The sequence below is a fragment of the Hylobates moloch genome, unplaced genomic scaffold (genome assembly GCF_009828535.3).
Source record: "Hylobates moloch isolate HMO894 unplaced genomic scaffold, HMol_V3 SCAFFOLD_15, whole genome shotgun sequence".
Classification (NCBI taxonomy): Eukaryota; Metazoa; Chordata; class Mammalia; order Primates; family Hylobatidae; genus Hylobates; species Hylobates moloch.
The window spans coordinates 94,714,154-94,742,041 of NW_026652290.1; the positions used below are offsets into that span (position 1 = coordinate 94,714,154).

General features: G+C 56.6%; 2 protein-coding genes across 5 annotated transcripts in view; one reads left to right on the forward strand and one right to left on the reverse strand.

Moving 5' to 3' along the window:
• Nucleotides 1-1,485: 1,485 nt before the first annotated feature.
• On the forward strand, nucleotides 1,486-13,914 carry UBXN6 (UBX domain protein 6). The gene is made up of 11 exons (XM_032177672.2): nucleotides 1,486-1,669; nucleotides 5,230-5,393; nucleotides 5,796-5,860; nucleotides 6,826-6,954; nucleotides 10,964-11,061; nucleotides 11,738-11,813; nucleotides 12,434-12,518; nucleotides 12,635-12,854; nucleotides 12,945-13,075; nucleotides 13,161-13,309; nucleotides 13,766-13,914. Exons 1-11 carry the CDS (start codon nucleotides 1,587-1,589, stop codon nucleotides 13,889-13,891), a joined length of 1,326 nt encoding a protein of 441 aa, XP_032033563.1. The 5' UTR covers nucleotides 1,486-1,586; the 3' UTR covers nucleotides 13,892-13,914.
• A 2,225-nt stretch (nucleotides 13,915-16,139) lies between these two features.
• The window catches only part of CHAF1A (chromatin assembly factor 1 subunit A), a 39,398-nt gene continuing 27,649 nt past the window's right edge, over nucleotides 16,140-27,888 (reverse strand). For all 4 annotated transcript variants that reach the window (XM_032177652.2, XM_058428910.1, XM_058428909.1 and 1 more), the window contains exons 12-15: nucleotides 26,425-26,680; nucleotides 25,081-25,550; nucleotides 17,032-17,128; nucleotides 16,140-16,460 (exon numbers count right to left, since the gene is read on the reverse strand). In XM_032177652.2, coding sequence (XP_032033543.1) covers nucleotides 16,360-16,460; nucleotides 17,032-17,128; nucleotides 25,081-25,550; nucleotides 26,425-26,680 — 924 coding nt within the window. In that variant the 3' untranslated portion in view covers nucleotides 16,140-16,359. The remainder of the gene's footprint in view (nucleotides 16,461-17,031; nucleotides 17,129-25,080; nucleotides 25,551-26,424; nucleotides 26,681-27,888) is intronic.

Genomic DNA, 27,888 nt, shown 5'->3' on the forward strand with positions numbered 1-27,888 from the left:
TTTTTTTTTTTTTTTTTTTTTTTTTTGAGGCAGAGTCTCCCTCTGTTGCCCAGACTGAAGTGCAATGGCGAGATCTCGGCTCACTGCAACCTCCACCTCCCAGGTTCAAGCGATTCTCCTGCCTCAGCCTCCCGAGTAGCTGGGATTACCGATGCCTGTAGAGACAGGCTTTCACCATGTTGGCCAGGCTGGTCTCAAACTCCTGACCTCAAGTGATCCACCGGCCTCGGCCTCTCAAAGTGCTGGGATTATAGGCGTGAGCCACCGCGTCTGACCCCCAGCTCCCATTTTTTGAGGCTTGTTTTAACTGTCACTTTGTGTATCTATTTTCTTTGCGGATTGCACAGACCAAAGTACGCCACTATTAACTGGTGTCCACCAAAGTGGATCCCCAATCCCCATGTCCCAGTTGGGTGCATCCTCTTTTTTTTTTTTTTTGAGACGGAGTCTCGCTCTGTCGCCCAGGCTGGAGTGCAGTGGTGAGATCTCGGCTCACTACAAGCTCCGCCTCCCGAGTTCACGCCATTCTCCTGCCTCAGCCTCCCCAGTAGCTGTGACTACAGGTGCCCGCCACCACGCCCGGCTCATTTTTTGTATTTTTAGTAGAGACGGGGGTATCACCGTGTTAGCCAGGATGGTCTCGATCTCCTGACCTCGTGATCCGCCGGCTTTGGCCCCCCAAAGTGCTGGGATTACAGGCATGAGCCACCGCGCCCGGCCCAGGTGCATCCTCTTGAAGAGCTCCTACCTAGGGTACGTGGTGGTGAGGTGGGGGGGGGGGGCTTCCGGGACCAAAACCAGCCAGATCGTGGGGGCCTCCAATACTCCACATTGAATTGGGATTTTATCACGTAAGCTCTGGGGAGACAGAGAAGGTTGGATTTTTGTTTGTTTTGCTTGAGACAGGGTCTCTGTCTGTCGCCCAGGCTGGAATGCAGTGGCTTGATCACAGCTCACTGCAGCCTGGACCTCCTGGGTTCAAGCGATCCTCCTGCCTCCGCCTCCGCCTCCCAAGTAGCTGAGAGGCGCGCGCCACCACCCTCGGCTAATTTATTTTATTTTATTATTATTATTTTTTATAGAGACGAGGTTTTGCCATGTTGCCCAGGCTGGTCTCCAACTTCTGGGATCAAGCAATCCTTCCGCTTGAGCCTCCGAAAGTCCTGTGATTGCAGGCGTGAGCCACCGCGCCTAGTTTAGGTTGAGCAGCGAAAGGGATAGGGCCCGGTGCTTTCTCTGCGAGGTTCAGTTGGCCTGTCCCTGTCCTATCACCGTTTGTCACCGTTTGGGGAGCGCCACGGAAAGCACTGTCTCCAATCAAGAGGCGCACTCGTCGCCCTGGCAACGGAGTCCGGAAGAACCACAGAGACGCGGCTCCAGCGTACAGAGCGGCCGCCCTGGGCCAGCGAGGCACCCAGCGCTAGAGAGGCACTTCTAGCCGATTGTCACGTGGCCGGCCTGGGGAAGGCGGGACTTCCGGCGGCGCGGTATTTTCTTTCCGGTGGCTGGTCCCTGGCGGTCCCCTTCCCGACTGGGCCCCGTGCCCCCCGCCCCCGCGGCCCCCCGCCGCCGGGCCAGCCGCCACCATGAAGAAATTCTTTCAGGAGTTCAAGGCCGACATCAAGTTCAAGAGCGCGGGACCCGGTCAGAAGCTCAAAGAGTCCGTGGGGTGCGTGAGGAACGCAGAGGCTTGAGGCCCTGCGGGGCGGGGACGGCCGGGGAGAGAGGTCTGGGGCCTTGGGCGGTTTGGGAGATCGGAGAGGGTGAGGGGCTGGGAGCGGCAGCCGAGGGTCAGGGGAGGGGGAGAGGCGCTGGGGGCGGGGCAAGTCGGTCCGAGGGTGGGCGTCAGGGGGAGGGGAGAGAGATCTGGGGGCGGGGCAGGAGGGGGAGGGCATGACCCGGGGGCGGGGCGAGAGGCGACGGGAGGGGAAGCAGCGCAGGGGGCGGGGTATGAGGGGAGGTTTCGGGGGCGGGGCCGCAGGAGGGTCCGAGGCAGTGGCAGGGGATTAGGGCGACGGGGCTGCAGGCAGTTGGGGGTCAGTGGAGCGACCTTGGGGGAAAAACGGGATGATGAGTTCTGAGCCGGGTGGTGAGGGAGAGGTCTGGGGACCCGGCTGGTCCCGAAGAGGCCAGGATGATTTGGGGGAATCTAGGTGACCATGGATGGGAGCTGAGCTTGGAGGAGGACGTACAGCTGTGGGGTGGGGTGGTGGAGAGTTGTTTTGAGGCATCCATGGGAAGAGGGGTTCTGGATTGGGTTTCTGGAGCACGTGGGAGGCTGATGGGAGACTAGAAAGAGTCTGGAAGGCCAGGGAGGCCGGGGTGGGCAGCGTCGTCAGTGACCTGGGATGTCCTGGCGAATTGAGAGGGAGGGGCTGAGGAAGGTGTGTGAGCAGAGTGGAGGTGAAGGATTCTGACAGATGGACTCTGACCCGGGAGGGGCCTGAGAGGAGAAGACGGGCAAGACAGACGCGTCTTAAGAGGTTGGGAGAAGGCGCTTCTATGCGAGGCTTCTCTGCCACGTCACTGTGCCAAGTGGATTATGGAGGTGCGAGAGGAGGGGAAAGGAGATAGGTGCCGGGCAGGCTTCCAGATTGTCTAGGGAGGACTTGGAGAGAAGGGCCTGAGCAGGGCTGAGCCAGCTGGGAGGGCAGGTGGAGGGCCGGGGAAGAAGTGGAGCTAGAGAATGTGCAAGGCTGAGGGCTGTTGGGTTGAGAAAAGGGAAACTGGAGAGCTGGGGCCGCTGCAGGGAGCTGGCTGGCCAGGGGGTGGTGGGGACTGATGGAGAGGGAGTGAGGAAGGAAGTCAGCCAGGCAGCCAGGGCAGGTGTCTGTAAGCAATAATGGAAGGGATTGTGAAGGAGTGGGGGCTGGGAGGGGGTGGGAGGAGAGGCAGGGAGGTGGCAGGAAGTGGGGGTCAGGAATCACGGGGCAGTGGGGTGGTGATGGAGGTAGGGGCATAGTGAGGACGTCAGGGTTCTTTGGGGAGAGCAGGAGAGCAAAGGCTGAGTGAGGGAGGGAGAGGGGTCAGGGAGAGAAGTGGACAAATTGGGGGAGCCCTCCATTGATTCAACCAATAGTGGGTGGGGGGTGCTGGGGCCACTGGGACTGGGCATGATAGGAAGGATGCAGGGTATCGGGGTGATGGCTGGGTCAGCCCAGAGCCTGGGGGGAGAGGGGAAGGTTGGAGGGGAAGGCTGGGAAAGGAAGGGGTGTGGAGGTCCCTTCTGGAGCGAGACTGGATATCCAGGGCATGTGGGGTGGGTGGGCGCCAAGTCCTGTTTTAGGCTGCACTGGTGGACAAGAGAAGGCCTCTGCTGTCCTAGGGCTCACCTTCTAGAGGGAGCCGATGGACAAATAAACCAGCAGACCGCAGATGAGCGCTCAGGCGATGAGTGCTCGGATGAGTGCCCAGGGCCTCGAAGGAGGGTGAGCAGGGGCCATCAGGTGGTTTGGGAAGGCCTCTCCCAGGACACAGTGAGACTCAGCTGTGGGGAAATCCGCCCCCTCCTTCTCTCCCTGCGGCAGCTCTAGCCCTTTCCAGACCCCCTGTCCTCCTCCCACCCCCCCGGAGAACATTCTGGGCAGAAGGTGCAGACAGTGCATGGGCCTGCAGCGGGGAGCAGCTGGGGTGTGGGAAGAACTGCCGGGAGCCCAGGGGAGACAGGCCATGGGAGGGCAGTGGGCCAGGCCGGGAAGGGCTCTCTGGCCAAGGGAAGCTTTAGGATTTTGCAGTGGGAGGGCGTTGTGCAGTGGAGTGATGCTGACGCTCCCTGGCTGAGGTTCCAGAAGGATCCCTGTGGCTGCCCAGGGGGGCAGGGTCCATGACTGGTTGGGGTGAGGTGCCCTGGCAAATGCCATTTTGTTGGAAAGACCTAGATATCGGATGAGGCCGGGGTGGGTCTTCATGAGTCATCTCCTCTTCCACCCAAGATGCTCAGCTGTGGGAGGACTAGATAGGCAGGGGTGGGACGAGGAGGGAGGGCTGCCCGGGTATCTAAGCAGAGCCAGAGGAGTATAGGGCTTGAACTGAGAGTCTGGCCTCCCAGAAGGTTTTAATAGACCTACGGCACAGAAAGTGACACAGCCCATAAGTTCACGGGAGGGGCCTGAGAGGAGACGGGTGAGACACACACGTCCGAGCAGGTTGGGAGAAAGGGCTTCTCTGCGAGGCTTCTCTGCCAGGTCACTGTGCCAAGTGGGTTATGGAACTCTCCTTGGTGTAGGGCTCAAAGGGTGGAGCCACGAGTCCATGAGCTCTTCGTACTTGCACAGCCATAGGCCTGGCATGGAGTGGCCAGGGCGAGGCTGGTTCTGCCATCCGCTGACCCCAGGGTCCCGCCACAAGGGTGGCGTGGCGTGGGGCGCATCGCCCGGACTTCCTGTCCCTCTTGGGTTTGGGAACAGGGGATGGTGAGGCCTCCCTGGCAGCTTGTTAGGAGGAGTAAACCAACCGAGCTGACCAGCTCCCAGCAGGGTCCCGGCACACAGTAGGTGCTCAGCAAACGAAGCTGTGACCTGAGGGTGGAGACTCTTATGGCAGGGAGGGAGGGAAGATGTGACACCCCTTGAGTCCCCTCAATTCCTGAGGATGCGGGCTGGGTGCTGTGGCTCATGCCTGTAATCCCAGCAGTTTGGGAGGCCACGGTGGGAGGATCATTTGAGGCCAAGAGTTTGAGACGAGCCTGAGCTACATGGCGAGACCCTGTCTCGATAGAAAAATTAGCCAGGCATGATGATGCTTGCCTCTAAGAACCAGCTACTTGGGAGGCTGAGGCGGGAGGATTCCTTGAGCCTGGGAGCTCAGGATTGCAGTAAGCCATGATTGTGCCCTGTACTCCAGCCTCGGTGAGAGAGCAAGACCCTCTCTCAAAAAGAAAAAAAGCACTGAGGATGTCAAGGTGCCTTCACCTCAGGAGGGGTGCTGTCACCCCATTTTACAGATGAGGACCTGAGGGCCAGTGGGGGCAGGACTTGCCTGATGGTGCAGAGCTGAGTGGAACCAGCATCTCCTTCCTCCAGGGGCTCTTCCGCCTGCAGTAGAACCATCTGGTGGCTGCAGGTGGCCCCTGGGAACCAGGTGTCCTGGCCCACATAGGCAGGGACACGTCTGGCTGATGGTGCTGGTGGCAAGAGCTGGGGAGGGGCAGAAGCTCCTCTGTGTGACTGCATGTCAGCTTTGCCGGCCACCTCAGGAGGATACACTCCCTCTCCCTCGGTCTGTTCCCAGGGAAAAGGCCCACAAAGAGAAGCCCAGCCAGCCAGCCCCCAGGCCGCCCCGCCAGGGACCCACCAATGAGGCACAGATGGCGGCCGCTGCCGCCCTGGCCCGGCTGGAGCAGAAGCAGCCCCGGGCCTGGGGCCCCACGTCGCAGGACACCATCCGAAACCAGGGTGAGATATGGCCCTTCTCGGGCCCAGGTTGGGGCTGTTTGAGGTTCCCGGCCCTGGTGCCTGGCCCTGGACGCAGAAGTCACATGAGCAACCGTGGGGGGTGTGAGGGTCACCCTTGGGAGCGGCTCATCAAGGGCAGGTGCTGGGGGAAGGGCAGCTTCCTGGGGAGGGGGTGGGAGCAGAGACTTGGAGCAGAAACAGGGGCTGCCCAGGCAGTGGGGTGCTTGCTCAGGCTGAGGGGTGGGTGCACAGAAAGTCCTGCAGGGGACCTCCAGCCTGACCTCCAGCAGGGCTGGGGTGGTGTGCGTGGCCCACAGGCCCACCCCAGGAGTGAGGGGGCTCGGGCCAGGACAGAGGCGTGCTCACCATCCCGTCTCTGCCTCTCCTTGGGCTGCCTTCCAGTGAGAAAGGAACTTCAAGCCGAAGCCACCGTCAGCATGAGCCCCGAGGCCCCAGGGACCAACGTGGTAAGAATGGCCATTGGTGGCACTGTCCCATGGCAAGGGGTGGGGACAGCTTGACTGTGTCATGGGGGAAATGTGGCCTCTGCTCTTGGGGCTCAAGGGCTGTTGGGAAACCTTGCCTCGCAAGGTGGAGGCAGGTTGTGGTGGAACACGGTGTTGTCCGGGACCTTCAGGGCTTGGCAGCTGAGGATGCCGGCTCAGGCCTGGAGAAGTGGGCCTCAGGTACATGAGTCCATCGCTCCCTCCCCTTAACCCCTTAAAGGTAGATGCAGTTACAGTTCCCACTTTTCAGAAAGAGAACCGGGGTTGAGAGAGGTGAAACCAGCTGTCCTCTCTCCTACACCGCAGGACCAGCAGAGGCAGGACCAGAGCCAGTCTGTGGTTTCAGAGCCCGTCCCCTAGCACTGCCCAGTCCTGCCTGCCTTGGAGGTCAAGAGGCTCTGTGGAGACGGGTGGAATCAGGGAGGGCTTCCTCTAGGAGGTGGGCCTTGAGAGCTCTGCTGAAAGCAGTTCTAAGCAGCTTGACCCTCGAGGATTCAGTGAATTTTAGCATGCAGGGGCCTTAGAGATGGCCTAGAAATAGAGGCCCAGAAGTTATGCCTTGTCCAGGGCACTGTGCCTGCAGACTCCCACACAGAGCTCCTTCCTCACCAGCTTGGGGACAGGACCAGCAGGAGCCCAGCTGTCATCTGCTGGGTGCTTCCTGCGTGTCAGAAGCTGCTCTGTGCTTTCCGTTCCGTACCTCGTTTAGTTCTGAGCAGGCCCCACAGGGACATTTGACATACCAGGGAACAGACTCAGGGATGCAGTCACTTGGCCAGGGTGTCTCCCATGGCCACCAAGTGGAAGGGACAGCATGGAGGCTGGAGATGTCTGGTTCTACGGGCCACACTCAGGACTATGGTGCTCGGCGAGGGTCGGGGTGGCCACTGTCCACAGTCCAGACTTGGACGCTTTCACTGCCCCAGGTATCTGAGCCCAGAGAGGAAGGCTCCGCCCACCTGGCCGTGCCTGGTGTGTACTTCACCTGTCCGCTCACTGGGGCCACCCTGAGGAAGGACCAGCGGGACACCCGCATCAAGGAGGCCATTCTCTCGGTGAGTGGCACCTGGTGTGCTCCTGCCCCAATCTGTAGCTTCCTGTGCCTGAGCCACCCTCCGTCGGAAGCCCAGGTGGTACAGATCCCTCCCAGAGTCCCCAGAGGCCACTGCTAGTAGTGAAGCCCCTCCTCTGATACCCCAAATCCAGGCACACCATCCTGTATGCATCCGCATCTCCTCTCTCCCAACAAGGTTTGTCTTTTTTTTTTTGAGATGGGTCTCACTCTGACACCCAGGCTGGAGTGCAGTGGCGCATTCTCAGCCTCAGTTCTCCTGGATTCAAACGATTCTCCTCCTGGATTCAAATGATTCTCGTGCCTCAGCCTCCCAAGTAGCTGGATTACAGGTGCCTGCCACCGCACCTGGCTAATTTTTGTATTTTTAGTAGAGATGGGGTTTCACCATGTTGGCCAGGCTGCTCTCGAACTTTTGCCTCAAGTGATCCACCTGCCTCAGCCTCCCAAAGTGCTGGGATTACAGGCGTGAGCCACCGCGCGTGGCCTGGTTTTGTTTTTCATAAAAGGTTATGTATTATTTGCTTCAGTACAGAAAGAACTTTCTACAAAATTAGCCGGGCGTGGTGGCACATGCCTGTAATCCCAGCTACTCGGGAGGCTGAGGCAAGAGAATTGCTTGAATCTGGGAGGCGGAGGTTGTGGTGAGCTGAGATAGCGCCATTGCACTCCAACCTGGGCAACAAGAGCAAAACTCCATCTCAAAAAAAAAAAAAAAAAGAAATAACTTCCACAGCATTTTTTTTTTTCCAATACAGCAAGTCCTCACTTAACACCATCAATAGTTTCTCAGAAACTTCAGCTTTAGCGTGGGCAACATGGCAAAACCTTGTTTCTACCAAAAACAAAAAAAAATTAGCTGGGCATGGTGGCGTGCACCTGTAGTCCCTGCTACTCAAAAGGCTGAGGTGGGAGGATTGCTTCACCCTGGGAGGTAGAGGCTGCAGTGAGCCGTGATCATGCCACTGCACACCAGCCTGGGTGACAAGTGAGACCCTTTCTCAGAAAATAGTAACAGTGGCCGGGCGTGGTGGCTCTTGCCTATAATCCCAGCACTTTGGGAGGCCGAGGCAGGTGGATCACCTGAGGTCAGAAGTTCAAGACCAGCCTGGTCAACATAGTGAAACCCGTATCTACTAAATATACAAAAATTAGCCAGGCATGGTGACAGACACCTGTAATCCCAGCTACTCAGGAGGCTGAGGCAGGAGAATCGCTTGAACCCGGGAGGCAGAGGTTGCAGTGAGCCGAGATCGTGCCATGGAGCTCCAGCCTGGGCACTGGGTGACAAGAGCAAAACTTCATCTAAAAGAAAAAAAAAAAAAAAAAAAAAAAAAAAAAATATATATATATATATATATATATATATATATATGTATATATAGTGACAGTTCCATAGACTCTCCAGACTTATACACACTCCAGCAGTGTGTGCAAAAGCACCCGTGTCCCTATCCTCTCACCATGCTGTAAATCACCAAACGTTGAGCTTTACGCCTGTTGACAGGTTAAAATAACATCTCAGGATAGAGTTAATTGGCACTTTCCTTATTTTGGGTTGGCCATGTTTCATACGAGAATGCGTCCTTTCTACACTATTTAGTACATAGTTTGTCTTTTTCTTAGTGATTTGTAGGCACTTTTTTTTTTCTTTTTTTTTTTTTGAGACAGAGTCTCACTCTGTGACCCAGGCTGGAGTGCAGTGGCGCAATCTCTGCTCACTGCAAGCTCCGCCTCCCGGGTTCATGCTATTCTCCTTTCTCAGCCTCCCGAGTAGCTGGGACTACAGGCTTCCACCACCACGCCTGGCTAATTTTTGTATTTTTAGTAGAGACGGGGTTTCACCGTGTTAGCCAGGATGGTCTCGATCTCCTGACCTCGTGATCCGCCCGCCTCGGCCTCCCAAACTGCTGGGATTACAGGCGGGAGCCATCGCGTCCGGCAGCACTCTTTACGTATTAGGCAATTTAGGCTTTTGCCTATGATATGAGTTGCACATATTTCCCTCTAGTTGCGTATATATTGGCTCTGCTTATGGTCACTTCGCTGTGTAGGATTTTTTGATCTCTGTATAATTAAATGTGTCAATCTTATTTCATGGCTTTTGGGTTTGGGGCCATTCTTAGAAACGCCTTCCTCATTTCCATGCTGAGGCTGAGAGAATTCTTTTGTGGCCTCTCCAGTGCTTTTTTTTTTTGAGACAGTCTCGCTCTGTCGCCCAGGCTGGAGTGCAGTGGCACGATCTCGGCTCACTGCAACCTCTGCCTCCCGGGTTCAAGCGATTCACCTGCCTCAGCCTCCCGAGTAGCTGGGACTACAGGCACACGCCACCACGCCTGGCTAACTTTTGTATTTTAGAGATGAGGTTTCACCACGTTGGCCAGGATGGTCTCGATGTCCTAACCTCGTGATTCGACTGCCTCGGCCTCCCAAAGTGCTGGGATTCCAGGAATGAGCCACTGCGCCCGGCCTCCAGTGCTTTTCTTCTGGCTTCTCCTTGACTGCTTGCTTGTTTCCATGGTTGAAGCTTTGATCCAGCTGGAGCATGTTATTATGTAACATGGTGGGGTGGAGCTGATGTTATTTTTTTTTTGATCTTGGCTCAGTTTTCTTCTCAGCCCCACCTGTCGAGAGCACCTGTCTTTTGCTTACAGCTGTGAAATCCCACCTCTCTCACAAAGTACATTCCTTAATGGATTTGGACTCCTTCCTGGCTGCTGTTCCTTCGTCCCTTGTCTGTGCATGTACCCAGCTCCTGACCTAAGCCTGGCGGCCAGTCGCCCAGAACGCCTGAGGCCCGCTTTTGGAGCTGACACCCTTCCCTTGGCTGGTGTGCTGTCCCGGGCACTCTGATCCCGAGGAAGCTGTTGTCCTGGGGACAACATGCCCATCTCGCAGCTCTGCCTCTCTGCATCCACGTGCTCTGCCCCACTCCCCACATCACCTCAGCAACTAAACCGGCAGACTAGGCCGGGTCCCAATTTTCAGTTGGCATGAGCCCCGGCTCAGTGTGTGGGTCATTGGTCCGTGTGATGCAGGGGGCTGCTGAGGGACCCTGCTGTGCAGTTGAGGGTGGGGGGTGGTGGGTGGAGCTCTGGGCTGCCTGGGCAGGTGGCCCGAATCCTGACACGTGGCCCTGGGCGGCCCTCCTGTTCACCCACCTTCATCCGGGCAGCCCAGGGAGATACGGGTGGCAGCCCTGCTTTCCACGCCATGGGTGGCTCTCTGGGTGTGGCCGTGTGTGGTGGCTGTGCCGAGCGTGGATTTGTGCCCCAATCTTTTCCAGGTCTTAGGGTACCTGTTCTCAGCCTCTCTGTGCTGGGACGTTGTTCGCAGTCAGCAGGGCTGGCTCTGGGAAACCCCGAGTGCCAGCTGTGACTTCTCCCCTCCCCCGGTAACATAGGCGGGACCTCAGGGAGGGGCAGGGGCTGGGGGTATCCGTCTTCCAGCCGTTGAGTTTCAGACACTGAGAGTTGCAGACTCATTTGTGTCCTCTCTGCCACCTGCCATCCCTGTGACCCTGGACGAGGGGCCTCTCGGTCTCTTTGTAAAGATAAGACCCGGGAGTCGTTCCAGAACGTCCATCATGGGGCTGTGAGATCAGGAGGGATGGGGCGTCCGTGGTGGCGGGAGGTTCTGTAAGTGGCGGTGGCCTTGGTGGATCTCAGCACTGAGGTCGAGTTCTAAAGCCAGAGTGTGAGGCAAAGTTCTGTCACGTCACACTGGCCTCCAAGTCCCGTAGATATAGCCTTGAGAAGGCGGAAGGGGAGACTTGAGTTCTGCTCAGTCTTAGCTGCGTCGCCTCTGCCCTGGGGTGTGGGCAGGGCCGGGGTCTTCGAGGGTCTCTCTTTTCCTTTCTGTGATGAGTGCACAGCTGGGTCTGCTCTAAGCCGCTGCTCTGCCTTCCTCTTCCTATCCCTGTTACCTGGGCAGCGGAGGGCCGTGTGGCCCAGGCTCTCAGTGAGCAGCTTTCCCTGCTTCCCTCCTCCCAGCACTTCTCCACCGACCCAGTGGCCGCCTCCATCATGAAGATCTACACATTCAACAAAGACCAGGACCGGGTGAAGCTGGGCGTGGACACCATTGCCAAGTGAGCGTGTGGCCCCTTTGCCCTGCCTGGCCCCTCCAGCTCATCTCAGCACCCCTCCCACTGGGGCTGTCACCCCCTCTGGCCCCCTCATTACCTGCTGAGGTGGGTCGGGAAGGAGCACAGGCCGAGAGTGAGGCAGCTCCACCCAGAGGCCTCAGGCAAAGGGCTGGGCCTCTTTGGGCCTCAGTTTACCCATGTACAAAATGAAGGTGTTTAAGGAATCAGGGGTTCCCCACCCTGGCTTCCTTGGGGATTAATCGGGGCGCATGTGGAGGAGTCTCAGGATCGGGGGCAGGCCTGGAAGTCCACGCTGCCCGCCAGCCTTGAGGGAGCACCCCGCAGGACCCCTGTGCTGGCGCTGCGGCCCTTCGGCTCTGGCTCTCCCCTTCCGGCACTGTGGCTCCCCCACCGCTGTGGTTAACTGTGCCCCTCCAGGGCTGGTGGGACGGTGAGGGGTTTCGTGGGGCTCCTGCTGGCACGAGGGGTGGGCTCCGTGGGGTGTCCGAGGTGTGCCTTCCACCTGGAGATGGTCTGCTGCCTTTGGGTCATTGGGCCGCTTCTTCCCTCTGACTAGAGGCCAAGTGTGGCTGAGCTGCTGTTACCTGGGGCAGGAGGCACAGAGGGTCCGGGCGGGCAGCCTGGACTGTGCCCCACTCACCCTCTCCACCTACCCCAGGTACCTGGACAACATCCACCTGCACCCCGAGGAGGAGAAGTACCGGAAGATCAAGCTGCAGAACAAAGTGTTTCAGGTGGGCGTGCCTTCTGGCCCCCAGGGCCCAGGCTGGGGGTGGGGGCAGCCGGCCTGCAGGAGCCGGTGGTGGCCCACACCAGGCGGTGGTCTCCCTGGAGGAGCTAGCGAGAGTTGAGCCACAAGCAGTGAAGGGCTCGGCCAATAGAAGCTAGCAGGACAAGACAGAGAGCAAGACTTTTATGCACCAGTTACCCCAAATCTGCCTCTCCTCACCTGCATCCTTTTCCTTCTCTTCAGCTGGGCTTGTTTGGGAACATGTCGACTCTGGGGAGGTTTCTCATGCAAACCATATGTCTAGTTCTTCTGGGGGAAATGGCAGGGACTGCGGCCCTGTCCGGTGTTAGCCTCGCATCAGGCCCCAGCAGTATCTGGCTCCTCAGCCTCACTCTTCGTGCCTGGTTGTGACTTTTTCCTCTGTGCAGAGCTGTTGGAGACTCCACAGCCCCCACCGTAGAAAAGCAGGTTTGCATCCAGCACTGAGGCACCCCCAGGGCTGGGCCCCATCCAGGGGTTGACAGCTGCTCCCAATAGCGAGAGCCGGGCCCCTGGACTGGGTGGGGCGTGGCCAGGCAGTGGAGGAAGCCAGGGGCCCCCAGTGACCCCCATCTCCACCCCCAGGAGCGCATTAACTGCCTGGAAGGGACCCACGAGTTTTTTGAGGCTATTGGTTTCCAGAAGGTGTTGCTTCCCGTCCAGGATCAGGGTAAGTGGACAGGGCCTGGCTGAGTACGGAATGGGCACGAGGGGCCTTGGGGCAGGAGGGCCCGGCTTGGGGGTCTCTCCATTGCACAGTGATACCCATGTCCTGCCGCGCTGTAGAGGACCCCGAGGAGTTCTACGTGCTGAGCGAGACAACCTTGGCCCAGCCCCAGAGCCTGGAGAGGCACAAGGAACAGCTGCTGGCTGCGGAGCCCGTGCGCGCCAAGCTGGACCGGCAGCGCCGTGTCTTCCAGCCCTCGCCCCTGGCCTCGCAGTTCGAACTGCCCGGGGACTTCTTCAACCTCACAGCAGAGGAGATCAGGCGGGAGCAGAGGCTCAGGTGGGCCTGACGTCCGTCCGCGGAGCAGAGTGGGGCGGGGCGGGGTGGAAGAACCCCAGCCAGCCCTCCTGATCTGGCCCGCGTGTGCAGGTCTGACGCAGTGGAGCGGCTGAGCATGCTGCGGACCAAGGCCATGCGGGAGAAGGAGGAGCAGCGGGGGCTGCGCAAGTACACCTACACGCTGCTGCGTGTGCGCCTCCCCGATGGCTGCCTCCTGCAGGGTGGGCACCGGCGATGCCTGGGGAGGGCGGCTCGGGTTGGTAGGGGGCCCTCGGCCCCACCCGCTCTGACTCCCCCACTCCCCAGGGACCTTCTATGCCCGGGAGCGGCTGGGGGCGGTGTACGGGTTCGTCCGGGAGGCCCTGCAGAGCGACTGGCTGCCTTTTGAGCTGCTGGCCTCAGGAGGGCAGAAGCTGTCCGAGGACGAGAACCTGGCCTTGAACGAGTGCGGGCTGGTGAGTGTCGGCCCGCAGGAGCACTGCTGACCCCGATGCCTCTGCAGGTTCTCCTGGGACTGGCACAGACCCCCAGGAGGGAGCCTCCTTGTTCTCAGAGCAGGGGGCCTGGGCAGGTCCCTGGGTTTGAATCCTGCTTTCCCACTTACTGGCAGCAGGGCCTTGAGTGAGTTCATAACTACTCCATGCCTCAGTTTCCCTGTCAAATGGGAGCGGTGACGCGCATTAGCTAGTGCAGTAGGTTTAGGCTTAGGTCCTGGAGTCCCGGAGGGAGAGGGCAGGAGGCCTGGGTGCGAGCCACAGCCTCCACCAGCTGAGATGGCTTCCAGGCCGGGGCATCCCCGAGCCCAGGTTGCCCGCTGAGTTCCCTGCCACAGCAAGGGCCGACTATGCTCAGCTCTGTCCTTCCACTGTGCTGCCACATGGAGACAGAGTGACCGCCTACCCCTACCGCAGGTGCCCTCTGCCCTCCTGACCTTCTCGTGGGACATGGCTGTGCTGGAGGACATCAAGGCCGCGGGGGCCGAGCCAGACTCCATCCTGAAACCCGAGCTCCTGTCAGCCATCGAGAAGCTCTCGTGAAATAAAAGCAGGGTTGGCCTCAACCCCGTGGGTCTGTCTCATGCTCTCCCTGTTCCTCTCCCCGCCACCCCAGGGCCTCCAAACCACCTCTGGAAATACTTGGCTCTGCCCCATGGGCACGGGAGGGGCGCCAGCCGTGGAGCTGTGGAACTGGGCCCCGTGGCAGAGCCCCCATCCCTTGGGGGCTGTGGAGATGGCGCCCAAGCCCCCGAGGGAGAGGCCTGGGGACACCACCAAATCTAAGCCCTCCCTAGCTGCTTGGTAACTGTGTCATGAAGCTGCCGGGCAGACACACGTGGCATCTCCCTGGGCAGGAGAGCAGGCCTGCAGCATGGGTCCCATTCCCATGTGCCGTGGATGGCAGTGGCTGCACCTGGCGCTAGGGCTGCTCTGTGGATGTGGGTGACGACGGCAGGAGGGGACGCTGGCCTTCCTGCACATAGACCTGCAGTTAGTAAATCATAAGCCCAAATAAACGGTATTTGAATATAGTTTCTTGGTGCTCCGCTGAAACTGTGGGACACAGGGCAGGCTCACCTGCTGCAGAGCGGACGTCGTGGGGGCTGGGCGTGGCTCTCTGTCAAGGTGGGACCATGTGGATACCTGTTCTCAGGCTAGTGCCTGGCCACAAGTGCCTGATGAACCACCCGCCTAGGGAGGAAGTCCCGTGCGCTAGGGGAGGCTGTGCTGTGCCCACAACGGCCGTCTCTGCAGAGGAGGCGAGTGCTGTCACAGGCCTGGCTTCCTTGCGGCCAGAGGGACAGGGTGTCCTGAGACGGCCACATCCTATTCCTGGAACCTGCAGATGTGCAACTTCACCTGGCGAGAGGGGCTTGTGGGTATGATGAAAGATCTTGAGCTGGGAGATGATCCTGGGTGGTCCGGGACACAATGTCCTCACAAGAGGTAGCAGGAGAGTGAATCAGAGAGACTGGAAGAGGCTGCGTGTGGCTGTGAAGGTGGAGGAAGGGACTCCAAGCTGAGGGATGCAGCACCTCTGAGCACTGGGAAAATCTCCAGGAGGGCCCGGTCCTACCCACAGCTTGATGTTAGCCTGGTGAGGCATGTGTGCACTCTGACCCCCAGGCTGTGAGATGGTGACTGTTGCTTTAAGCCACCAGGTTTGTGGTACAGCAGCCCCAGGAGACACAGGGACTCTCCCCTGCAGTGTGGAAGGCATGTGTGCCCCGGCCCCACCGCTGACTTGGGGATGCAGGTCTGCATCTGGGGGAGGTGCCCGGGGCCTATGCTCGTTCCCCTGACCTTGCATTGGTCCCTCCCTCACCCCTGGCACTGCCCCAGCTGGTGTGAGCACCCGGCCTGTTGAGAACGGAGGCTGTCACTCCAGTCCTGCGTCCTGCAGGCCCCAGGACCTGACTCTGGGTTGTCAGGAGCCCCTGTAAAGCTCATCAAAGGTGCGGCACAGGGACAGCCTCTGCTTCAGGCACAGCCGAATCCTGCTTCCCAGCAGGAAGGCCTGGCCCGGGCCCCCTGCCGTCCCTGACTGGGTGGATGGAGGCAGCTGACACCTTTCCCACATGGGGTTCCCTGAAGGGAAGTTTAGGACTTCAGGTGGGGTGTGGCTGGGAAGAGCAGGGCTGGCGAGTGTGACCCTCCCCGTGGCTGCGTGTGCTCTGAGCTACTCAGTACCACAGCAGCTGTCACCTGTCCTCCCTCAGGGACAGTGTGGATAAAGCCCACTCAACCTGGGGCGGGGAGGAGGTCATCTCCTAGCTCCAGCACTCACAAAAGATGCACCTGACCTAGGGGTGGGCTCTCACAAAGCCTCAGACTCGAAGTCAAACTCGGCTCCCAGCAGCTCTGGGTTCAGGAAGGTGACCCCAGCAGGTCTCCGGGAACACCCCCTCCTACCCCCCAACCCAGGGCAGGAGGGATCGCTGGACAGAAGCACGTGCGGAAAAACCCGCACCTTGACCCAGGTCAGCCTGGTATGAGGATGACTTAGTGACAAACAGATGGGACGGTGCTGTTGCAGGGCACAAGGCTGGCCCCAGACACCAGGCACCACATGGGGCCGGGCCATGGGCAAGGCGCACTTTCAGAGAAACACGATGTTCTCAGGAAAGACAGAGCGGCTCAGGGCTAGAGAATAAGTTTATACACTGCCTTGTTAGGTCCAGGGGCCCGCGAACATGACCAGGCGGGTGGTCCTGGCGCTTCAATTCATTTACAAGTATTGATTCCACACCTGCTTCTGTGCCCGCAGGCTTCCCCAATAGGCCAGCAATCTCAATAATGCTTTATTAAAGGGCAGATTCATATGCAGCTCTTGGGGGAATTTTTACAAATATCAAAGGAACTAATCCAGCATCCTATATAGAACTCTGCACACCTTGGGGAGGTCCGTGAAGCAGGACAAAGTGCTCTTTACACAGGAATCGAGTCGGTTCAAGTATCTGCTCCGTGGGGAGGACACCCTAAGCGTTCTACATACGTGACCCCTGCTCTCAGGATGCGCCCAGTGGGCTTGCGGTCAGGGTGGCCTTGCCAGTGTCCACCCCCACACCACCCCCAGCTCCGGAAGCGGCTCCACACGGGGCTTGGACCTCTGCAGGGCAAGAGAGGGAGGGTTTTGAGCTGGCTGGGCCCTCTGGGGGAAGACCCCACCCTGCTGCCTCATGGGCCTGCAACAACCCCAGGGTGGGACCCTCCACCTGACAGTGGGGACAGGCAAAGGCTGGGGCATTGTGCCTCTTCTAGAAGTGACCTGCTCACCTGCTCTCAGGTTGACCCTGCCTGCCCCCCACCACCCGGGCACACTCCTCCCACGCAGCCTGCCGCAGGGCCTCTGCACTTCCTCTTCGGCGAGTGCTCCAGAAATCCACCTGGCCCTCCCTTGCTGCCTCAGTGCAGCCTTCCCTGACCCCCATCTAACGTCACAACCACCTGAGATTCCCAGCACAGGCCCTTGTGGCTCTGTGGCCAGAACTGCCTGGCATGGTCAGCACCCACGTCCCAGCCCACCCGAGGATGTGGCAGGGCAGGAGCCACTTCCAGCTGCAAGCCCTCCTGGCGGCTCACAATGGAGCTAGTCTTAGGCAGGCCCATCCCTTCTCTGTTGAGGTTTACCTCCAGCGCCCACCTCACCAGTGCATTCTGCTATCTAGAGCCCTTCTCACCCGCAGCATCCGGGACGTCCACGATCATACAGTCACCCTCCTCCTCTTCCTCCTCCTCCGTGTCTGCCTGGAAGCCATCCATGTCCTCAGCACCAATCTGGACAGACAGGGTACACAGCCATCAGCACTGCAGGCAGCAGCCACCCTGGGGGCGGGGGGGGGGGGGGGGGGGGGGGGGGGGGGCTCCACAGGTGTGACACTTTCCTCCCACCCCCAACACTGAAGGAAACCAACATCCAGAACCCAATTTGGTAACAAACTGTCCAAATGTGAGAGGTTTATTCGAGAGGCCACAACCAGAGAACCTTGGGGGTTCCCTCAAATGAACTGGATTCAGATCTCCAAAAACAGCCATCATTGCCAACTGCAGAATAATTTCCAGTCAGTGACGGGCCACATACCTGATAATGGCCCCATCAGATTACAACTGTATTTATTTATTTATTTATTTTTTTGAGACAGAGTCTTGCTCTGTTGCCCAGGCTGGAGTGCAGTGGCGCGATCTCAGCTCACTGCAAGCTCCGCCTCCCGGGTTCACACCATTCTCCTGCCTCAGCCTCCTGAGTAGCTGGGACTACAGGCGCCTGACACCAGGCCCCGTTTGTATTTTTAGTAGAGACGGGGTTTCAGTGTTAGCCAGGATGTTCTTGATCTCCTGACCTCGCGATCCGCCCACCTCAGCCTCCCAAAGTGCTGGGATTACAGGCATGAGCCACCGTGCCCAGCCTTTATTTTTTATTTTTGAGACAGAGTCTCACTCTGTCACCGAGGCTAGAGTGCAGTGGCACAATCTCAGCTCACTGCAACCTCCACCTCCCGGGTTCAAGCAATTCTTATTCTTCAGCCTCCTGAGTAGCTGGGATTACAGGTGCATGCCATCACGCCCAGCTAATTTTTGTATTTTTAGTAGAGACGGGGTTTCACCATGTTGGTCAGGCTGGTCTCAAACTCCTGACCTTATGATCTACCCACCTCAGCCTCCCAAAGTACTGGGATTACAGACAACTGTATTTTTATTTATTTTATATATATATATATATTTTGAGACAGAGTCTCACTGTATCATCCAGGCTGGAGTGCGGTGGTGCGATCTTGGCTCACTGCAACCTCTGACTCCCAGGTTCAAGCGATTCTCCTGCCTCAGCCTCCTCAGTAGCTGGGATTACAAGCACCTGCCACCACACCCGGCTAATTTTTGTATTTTTAGTAGAGATGGGGTTTCACCATGTTGCCAGGCTGGTCTCAAACTCTTGACCTCAAGTGATCCACCCAGCCTCCGCCTCCCAAAGTGCTAGGATTACAGGCATGACCTACCACCCCAGCCACAACTATATTTTTGCTGTGCTTTTTTTTTTTTTTTACAGGTGCCCGCCACTACACCCAGCTATTTTTTTGTATTTTTAGTAGAGACAGGGTTTCACCATGTTGGCCAGGCTGGTCTCGAACTCTTGACCTCAGGATTCGCCCGCGTCAGCCTCCCAAAGTGCTGGAATTACAGGCATGAGCACCGAGCCTGGCCTACGGCCATTTTCAACTACCTTTTTGAAAGAATAGTTAAGCAAAGAAGAGTCTAAGAGTCCCCTGTAGACTCTGCTGAGGAGGGACATTCTGATCTGGAGGTGTCTGGGGACGTTAAACAAAAGGAACACGCCAATTTCTTTGAGCCACCTCAAGTCACTGGGCACAAGTCCCTCCACACAGGAGACGCGTTGACACACTAGGCTTTTCTTGGATCCAAAATTTTTCAGAGCAATCACAACTCTTCACCCTCTAGGCTGAAGACAGGATTTAACACATAACACCGAGTCCCACTATGCTGAGAGCTGCCGGCAGCTTGCTTCATGGGGACAGCTGTCATCTCGCCAGACGCACTGCAAGTGCTAAACACAGACACGGAGGAGCGCAGACTATGGAAAACAGGAGTCAGGAAAACGTTTAGCGACTACATGGGATGAAGACGGTGTCACTAACATCTGTGCCTTTTTTTCTTTTTTTTTTTCTTCTAAGACAGAGACTTGCTCTGTTGCGCAGGCTGGAGTGCAGTGGCACAATCTCGGCTCAACTGCAACCTCCACCTCCTGAGTTCAAGTGATTCTTCTGCCTCAGCCTCCTGAGTAGCTGGGATTACAGGCGTGCACCACCATGCTCAGCTAATTTTTGTATTTTTAGAGATGGGTTTTCACCATGTCGGCCAGGCTGGTCTCGAACTCCTGGCCTCTCAAGTGATCCACCTGCCTCGGTCTCCTAAAGTTTTGCAATTACAAGCGTGAGCCACCACACCCAGCCATCTATGCTTCATTTTTTTTTTTTTTTTTTTTTTTTGAGACAGAGTCCCACTCTCTTGCCCAGGCTGGAGTGCAGTGGTGCGATCTCGGCTCACTGTAAGCTCCACCTCTTGGGTTCACACCATTCTCCTGCCTCAGCCTCCCAAGTAGCTGGGACTACAGGCGCCCGCCACCACGCCTGGCTAATTTTTTGTATTTTTAGTAGAGACGGGGTTTCACTGTGTTAGCCAGGATGGTCTCGATCTCCTGACCTTGTGAGCCACCCACCTCGGCCTCCCAAAGTGCTGGGATTACAGGCATGAGCCACCACACCCGGCCATCTATGCTTCTTTAGTTTTATTTTGATCACATAACGTTTTGTTGGCAAGGGCAAACACATCCTTCCTTGTATTTTAAAATTTTTAAATAAAACGGAGGCCCAAAGAGTTGAGGTGTCCTAGAGCTTCACAGATCATGGCACTTCACCCCACTAGGTCAGAATGCCTTATGAATATCTCTTTTGAGCTCTAAATGAAAAGATTTAAAGAGTCCCTGGCTCAGGTCTGTAATCCCAGCACTTTGGGAGGCCGAGGCAGGTGGATTGCTTGAGCCCACGAGTTCAAAGACCAGCCTGGGCAACACAGCAGGACCCAGTATCTACAAAAAAAACACAAAAAACTCTTCTTGCACGAACATGGATGAAGCTGGGAACCATTATCCTCAGCAAACAAACGCAGGCACAGAAAACCAAATATCGGCCGGGCGCGGTGGCTCACGCTTGTAATCCCAGCACTTTGGGAGGCCGAGGTGGGCGGATCACGAGGTCAGGAGATCGAGACCATGGTGAAACCCCGTCTCTACTAAAAATACAAAAAATTAGCCGGGCGCGGTGGCGGGCGCCTGTAGTCCCAGCTACTCAGAGAGGCTGAGGCAGGAGAATGGCGTGAACCCGGGAGGCGGAGCTTGCAGTGAGCCGAGATTGCGCCACTGCACTCCAGCCTGGGTGACAGAGCAAGACTCCGTCTCAAAAAAAAAAAAAAAAAAAAAAGAAAACCAAATATCACATGTTCTCACTTATAAGAACACGTGGACACAAAGAGGGAACAACAGACAATGGGGCCTATGTGACAGTGGGAGGGAGAAATTCAGAAAAAATACCTTAGTATCCAATAAATCATCTATACACCAAACCCCCGTGACATGAGTTTGCCAACCTGTACATGTACCCCTGAACCTAAAATAATAAAGGGCAATAGGGCAAGACCCTGTTTCTAATTTAACAACAAAAAAAGATGCTGGGCACAGTGGCTCAGCCTGTAATCCTAGCACTTGGAGGCCGAGGTGGGCAGATCACAAGGTCAGGAGATCAAGACCATCCTGGCTAACACAGCGAAACCCCGTCTCTACTAAAAAATAAAAAAAATTAGCTGGGCGTGGTGGTGGGCACCTGTAGTCCCAGCTGCTTGGGAGGCTGAGGCAGGAGAATGGTGTGAATCCGGGAGATGGAGCTTGCAGTGAGCTGAGATCGCGCTACTGCACTCCAGCCTGAGCGACAGAGCGAGACTCTGTAAAAAAAAAAAAAAGATGAAAACTTTCAAATCGGGAAAAAAGTGTAACCCAGTAAAAAATATGGATGTACACCACTTGCAGATGAACAGCTTATCCCTCCCCATGGGTGCAGAAGCATCAGTCAGCAGCTTTATTAAATGCCAGGAGGCTGGAGAGAGGATCGCTTAAGCCCAGGAGTTGGAGACCAGCCTGAGCAACATAGACCCTGTCACTACAGAAGATCTGAAAATTAGTTGGGCATGGTGGCATGTGCCTATACTCCCAGCTCATTAGGAAGCTGAGGCAGGAGGATCACTTGCGCCCAGGAGTGGAGGCTGCGGTGAGCTGTGACTGCACCACTGCACTCCGGCCTAGGTAACAGAGTGAGACCCTGTCAAAAAAAACCAGATGATGCCAGGGCACATGTCCCATCCGGGCTCATGTGCTTCTACAGCCCCACCTTTGGGTCCCACCTGTGTGCCCCTCCCCACACAGGCTCTGAAAAAAAAACACAGGACCAGGCCCTGCTCCCCAGGGACGTTTATGTCCCAAACTGCAGGAGGTTCAGGGGTGGGGGTTAAGCATCAAGCTGGGCCTGGGTCTCCACTCCTTCACGTGTGACCTTCGTGCATCTGCTGCACTGCTGAGCCCCAGGAGGCCCTCACCTGTGCCACACAGCAGAGGCCACCAATCACGCTCATGCAGCCACCACTGCCATCCATTAGCAAGTGAGATGCTGTGTTTTGCTGACTCCAAGGCCCACCCAACCTCTCCGACCCACTCTAGTTAAACTGGGTGCACCCCTCTTTCCTCGTAGTTAGGGATGATAACCAGGCACTCACTGCCCCCAAAGCACAGTAACTCTGATGTGATGCTGGGCACGTGGGGCTCAGGGCACCATTTTCCCGGTGGGGAAATGTGGGTTCCACATGTTGACAGGGAGCAAGAGCAGTGCTTGGGAGGACCGGGGGCGGGGCACTGCACCCCAGCTGGGAGAGTCAGCTGCTGCATCAAATCAGCGGAGAGGGGTGGGGAAGGAGGCCGTCCAGGGCCTGGACTACTGTGTGGAGCATGAGGAGACCCCGAAGGAACATCTGAGGGACACAGGGGTTCCCAGGGGAGGGCTGATCGGCAAAGGCCCTGGAAAACTGCTTGCATAGTGACACAACCAGATAGCACCTTCCTGCCTCAATCATTTTCAGGCTGGGGAGCTCCCGTTCCCTCTAAGGCTGTTCAGGTGACCAGGGAAAGGCACTGCTCACACAGGGCTTGAACAAAGAATGCGTCCAGGAAAGCTCTGTGTGGGGGCCTCCTGGGGCCCCAGCTCCAATGCACTGAGCTCCCCATGGCGTCAAGCCGCCTCCACAGAGCCAGGGGAGCTATGCACATGACACGCTGTACAGGGATAGAGGCTCTAGGGAGTGCCAGGAACAGTTTCAGTTGTAGCCCTGGACCCTTTGGGATGTTATGATGGCCCCTCCTGCTGTGACAGCTGAGGGAGGTTCACAGAATACCAAGGCCCATGGCTGTGTGCTGGCAGCAGGGAGATGGCTGAGCATCTCAGGAGCCATTTCTCTTGCCTCCCTGCCTCTCACGACCACCTTTTCTTTTTTTTTCTTTTGAGACTAGAGTCTTGCTGTGTTGCCCAGGCTAGAGTACAATGGTGTGGTCTCAGCTCACTGCAATCTCCACCTCCTGGGTTCAAGTGATTCTCCTGCCTCAGTCTCCCAAGTAGCTGAGATTACAGGCGCCTGCCACCATACCCAGCTAATTTTTGTATTTTTAGTAGAGACAGGGTTTCACCATGTTGGCCAGGATGGTCTCGAACTCCTGACTTCAGGTGGTCTGCCCGCCCTGGCCTCCCAAAGTGCTGGGATTACAGGCGTGAGCCACTGCGCCCGGCCAACGACCATCTTTAACATCAGAGAAGAGGATGCAAGCTGGGGCCGGGGATCATCCACTGTCTTGCTCCTTGTCCTAAGTTTCTGAAAACCTGTAACTCTATCAGATTGTGGCCTCGAAGGAAAGCCCAAGGTTCACAGGGACAGATAGGTCTGCGTTAAGAGTAGATATTAGAAATCAAACTCAGGGAGCCAGGCACGGTGGCTCATACCTATAATCCCAGTACTTTGGGAGGCAAAGGCAGGGGGATTGCTTAAGCCCAGGAGTTGGGGACCAGCCTGGGCAACATGGTGAAACCCTGTTTCTACAGAAAATTAGCTGGGTGTGGTGGCATGTGCCTGTAGTCCCTCTCAGCTACTCAGGAGGCTAAGGTGGCAGGATCGCCTGAGCCTGGGGAGGTCAAGGCTGCACTGAGTGGCGATCACGCCACTGCACTACAGACTAGGCAACAGAGTAAGACCCCTGACTCAAAAAAAAAAAAAAAAAAAAAAAAAAAAAGGCCAGGCCAGGCGTGGTGGCTCACGCCTGTAATCATAGCACTTTGGAATGCTAAGGAGGGCAGATCACAAGGTCAGGAGATTGAGACCACGGTAAAACCCCGTCTCTACTAAAAATACAAAAAATTAGCCAGGCGTGGTGGCAGGCACCTGTAGTCCTAGCTACTCGGGAGGCTGAGCCAGGAGAATGGCATAAACCTGGGAGGCGGAGCTTGCAGTGAGCCCAGATCACACCACTGCACTCCAGCCTGGGTGACAGCGCGAGACTGTCTCAAAAAAAAAAAAAAAAAAAAGAAAAGAAAAAAGAGAAACTCACTTCCAAACACTGTGTGATAAGGACAAAAAGGATTAACGCAATGAACGTTAATAAAGCCGATCTATGGCCAGGGGTGGTTGCCAGGGGCCACTGGCTCTCTGGACATGAGAGTTGCTTAAGACCAGGCAGTGCCCCCATCACACACCCCACGGCTCCATGCGCTTGTGCCTCCGAGGCACCCATAAAGCTGGAATCACACAGCCATTCATTCCCCTTACAGGCTCCTGTCTGTGCCTTACACTGGACGGTGTTCTGCATATACCTGTGTCTGAGAGACCGATCAGAGTGCCTGGAGCACAGTAAGTGCTTAATAACTGTGCTTGAATGCAAAATTCAAGAACCGTTGAACAAAAATAAAAATGCTACCACATGGGATATTATTCAGTGTGAAAAAAAAATGAGCTATCAAGCCACGAACAGACATGGAGGAACTGTCAATGCATACTGCCAAGTCAAAGGAGCCACACGCGATGCGATTCCAGCTACAGGGCAATCTGGAAAAGGCTGATCCACGGAGACAGAGAGGTTGGTGATTTCCAGGGGATTGGACGGGCAGAGCACAAGGCCTTTCAGCGGGTAGAGGCCTCTTTGTTTAGAACAATAAAGGTAGACGCACAGCATCCAACATTCATTCAAATCACAGAACCCTCAACACCAGGAACAAACCCTAGTGGTGGTGATAAATCAAAGAAGGTGCATTTTATGTATTTATTTTTAGAGACAGGGTCTTGCTCTGTCGCCCAGGTTGCAGTGCAGTGGCATGATCATAGCTCACTGCAGCCTCAATCTCCTAGGCTCCAGCAATCCTCCCGCCTTAGCCTGCTGAGTAGCTGAGACTACAGGTGCACGCCACCACTTGGCTAATTTAAAAATTTTTTCTTATAGAGATGGGGTTTTGCCATGTTGCCCAGGCTGGTCACCAACTCCCAGGCTCAAGTGATCCTCCCGCCTCGGCCTCCCAAAGTGCTGGGACTACAGACGTGAGCCACAGTGCCTGGCCGGAGGTGCATTGACTGTAACCAATGCACCATTCTGGAAGGTGATGTTGGGTGGCTTGGCTTGGCTTTGGGGAAGGAGGTGTATGGGAACTTTCTGTACCTTCCGATCGATTTTGCTGTGACCCTAAAACTGCCCTAAGAGTAAAGTTATTTAAAAAACACAAAAGCACCGGGCGAGGTGGCTCATGCCTGTAATCGCAGCACTCTGGGAGGACAAGGTGGACAGATCACGAGGTCAGGAGTTCGAGACCAGCCTGACCAACATGGTGAAACCCTGTCTCTACTAAAAATACAAAAATTAGCCAGCCGTGGTGGCGCACACCTGTAATCCCAGCTACTCAGGAGGCTGAGGCAAGAGATTCGCTTGAACCCAGGAGGGAGGAGGTTGCAGTGAGCCGAGATTACGCCACTGCACTCCAGCCTGGGTGACAGAGCAGGACTCCACCTCAAAAAACAACCAGAACAAAAAACAAACAAAAAAAGAAAAGCCCCGCAGGGGCCCCCACCTGCCCGCCCCACCTCACCTGGCCGTCGTGCCTGCGCTTCTTCATGAATTGGGTGATGCACATGCTGCCCGCTGACTTCCTCTTCAGCGAGACTGGAGTGCCCTGGCTGGGCCCCGTGGAAGGGATGCTACCACTGTCCTCTTTGGGGGCCGAGGGCACCGAGGTCACGTAGCTCCACTGGCACGGCACGGGCAGGTGCTCCTGCTGGAAGTTCTGCAGCACCTGCGGGTGCACGTACCAGCACATCCTGAAGTCGGGCCGCTTCTCGTACACCGAGTTCTCGGAAATGAGCCGCTTGAGCCGGGACTTGGAGGGGATGGTGGCATCCTCGCTGGGGGTGGGGGTGTGCAGGTAGGTGGTGGAGGGGCTTGGCGGGCTGCCAGTGTGGTTGCTGAGCAGTCCCCGACGGCAGTGCTCCTGGAACTCCCGGATGATGACCTTGCTCCCGTTCACGTTGCCGTGCAGAAGCGGCAGCAGCTGGGCCAGGACTGGCAGGAGGGAACATGGGTGGGCATGAGGCTTCGGGAGCCACCCATCACCACAGGCCAAAAAACAAAAAACACACACAAGCTCATTGCCATCGAGGCTCGGAGTATGGCCAGCTTCAGGGATAGGTGGCCTCATAAGGGTGGTTGTAAGACAGGGCAGCACCCACGCACCTGCCCTGAAGTGAGCCTTGGCCGGGCACGTGTGTTGCCAGGGCTGACTTCAAATGCCTGCTGTTCCTACCCAAATGACTGCCCTGCTCTCCTCGTGTGCCATGGTCCCTCCCTAGTTTTTTGAGTTTTTTTTTTTTTTTAGACAGGGTCTTGCTCTGTCACCCAGGCTGGAGTGCAGTGGCAGGGTCATGGCTCACTGTAGTCTGAAACTCCTAGGCTCAAGCAATCCTCCCACCTCAGCCTCTTGAGTAGCTGGGATCACAGGTGCATGATATCACACTCAAGCAATTTAGTATTTTCTGCAGAGATGGGGTTTTGCCATGTTGCCCAGGCTGGTGTTGAAGCACTAGGCTCAAGCGATCCTCCCACCTGGGCCTCCCAAAGTGCTGGAACCACAGGCATGAGCCACTGTGCCTGGCCCCGCCCTGGCTTTTGAGAAAGCACAGCCCCCACTCCAGCACTCTCTGTGCCTGTGTCCTGGTTGATAAAACAAGCCAATTAAGGGACCTGTCTCGTCCTGCTGCTGGGGACATCATCGAACACACGGACGTGTACGGGAAAAGGGCTGGCCTCTGTTATTTGTGGAAAGAACATTTGCATCATGGACCCACTAGCCTGTGACTCTTGCCCTCAGCCCTGGAATTAGCTTGGCCCAGGAACAGGTGGGTGGCCTGGCCCCGCCTGCAGCCCCGCCCCCACTCACTCTGCTCGTCTCTCCTCTCCCGCTTGGAGGCCTTGGGCGTCTGCTCCTCCTGGGCAGGCAGGGTCTCCAGGAAGCAGGCTGCAAACTGCTGCAGTACCTTCAGGTCATCGCCTGCACAGTCTCTGTCAGCTGCCCACACGCAGCCGATCTTCACAGGTTGCAGGACGCGAAAGCGCTTCCCCTTAGCCAGGAACTCGTCCCACTCCTTGGCCTTCAGTTTCTGGCGGACCTTATGGTTCTCAGGGTCGGCACACTCCTTGTAGGTTAGAAAGCAGAAGTTTATTTGGGGTTCTTGCTCCCCTATGCCCAGGTACTCTTTTGAGGATCCAGTCCCCAGCCGGCTGGGGAGCAAGAGGAAAGGACAGGGGCACAAAACTTCCCACAGTGTCAGGGCCAGGGCAGAGCACACCATGCGCTGGCTGCCCCTCTTCCAGATGGAATAATTCACACCTGGTCTCCTTTGGGAGAGTCACAGATATTTCTGAACTCACCCATGAGGTCTCTTTTAACACCCCTCTGAATTTTCTGGTGAATGTGTGATCGTGGAGCTGTTTAACAGGGTTGGGTGTCTACCCACATGGCCCAGGCATCTGGCAGACATATGCAGGGCCTGAGACCACTCTCTGACTGACAGTTCAGGCCTCGGTGGTCAGATATGCACAAGGAATGCCTAGGCCTCCAGTCCAACCATGAGACAGTCCCACCAAATCCCCACTTCCCAAACGACAGGCCTTCAAAACAAAACAGGCCCCAAAACAACTTGCTTGAAAGAAAATTCCTGCCGGGCTTGGCAGCTCACGCCTGTAATCCCAGCACTTTGGGAGGCCGAGGCAGGTGGATCACCGGAGGTCAGGAGTTCAAGACCAGCCTGGCCAACATAATGAAATCCCGTCTCTACTAAAAATACAAAAATTAGTCAGGTGTGGTGGCACGCGCCTGTAGTCCCAGCTACTCGGGAGGCCGAGGCAGGAGAATTGCTTGAACCTGGGAGGCAGAGGTTGCAGTGACCCAAGACCGGGCCATTGCACTCCAGCCTGGGTAACAGAATGAGACTCCGTCTCAAGAAAAGAAAAAAAGAAAGTTCCACAACCTTACGGAATCTGGAAAGGGGTGGCAGGCAGGTTCGCCTGCAGAGACGTGGGCAATCTTCTGGAGAGATAGGGAAATTCTATGTTTTATTTCGGGTGGTGGTTGCCCACATCCACTTGATTGTTATAAGTCATCAAACTCAACACTTACAATGCACACGTCTTGCTGCATGCTGACTGTATGTCAGCTCTGGTGGTTTCCAGCCTTCTAACCCACAGACCATGGCCACGTTCCCTCACCAGGGTATCTGCTCCTACGGCTCCCCTCGCTTGCAAGCTCCTCCTACATCTGCCACCCTCCCAGGTAATACCAAGTTCAGGCCCAGCCGTTCCCACGAGTGAGCTTGCATGCTTGTAATGCAGTCCAAATCTCATA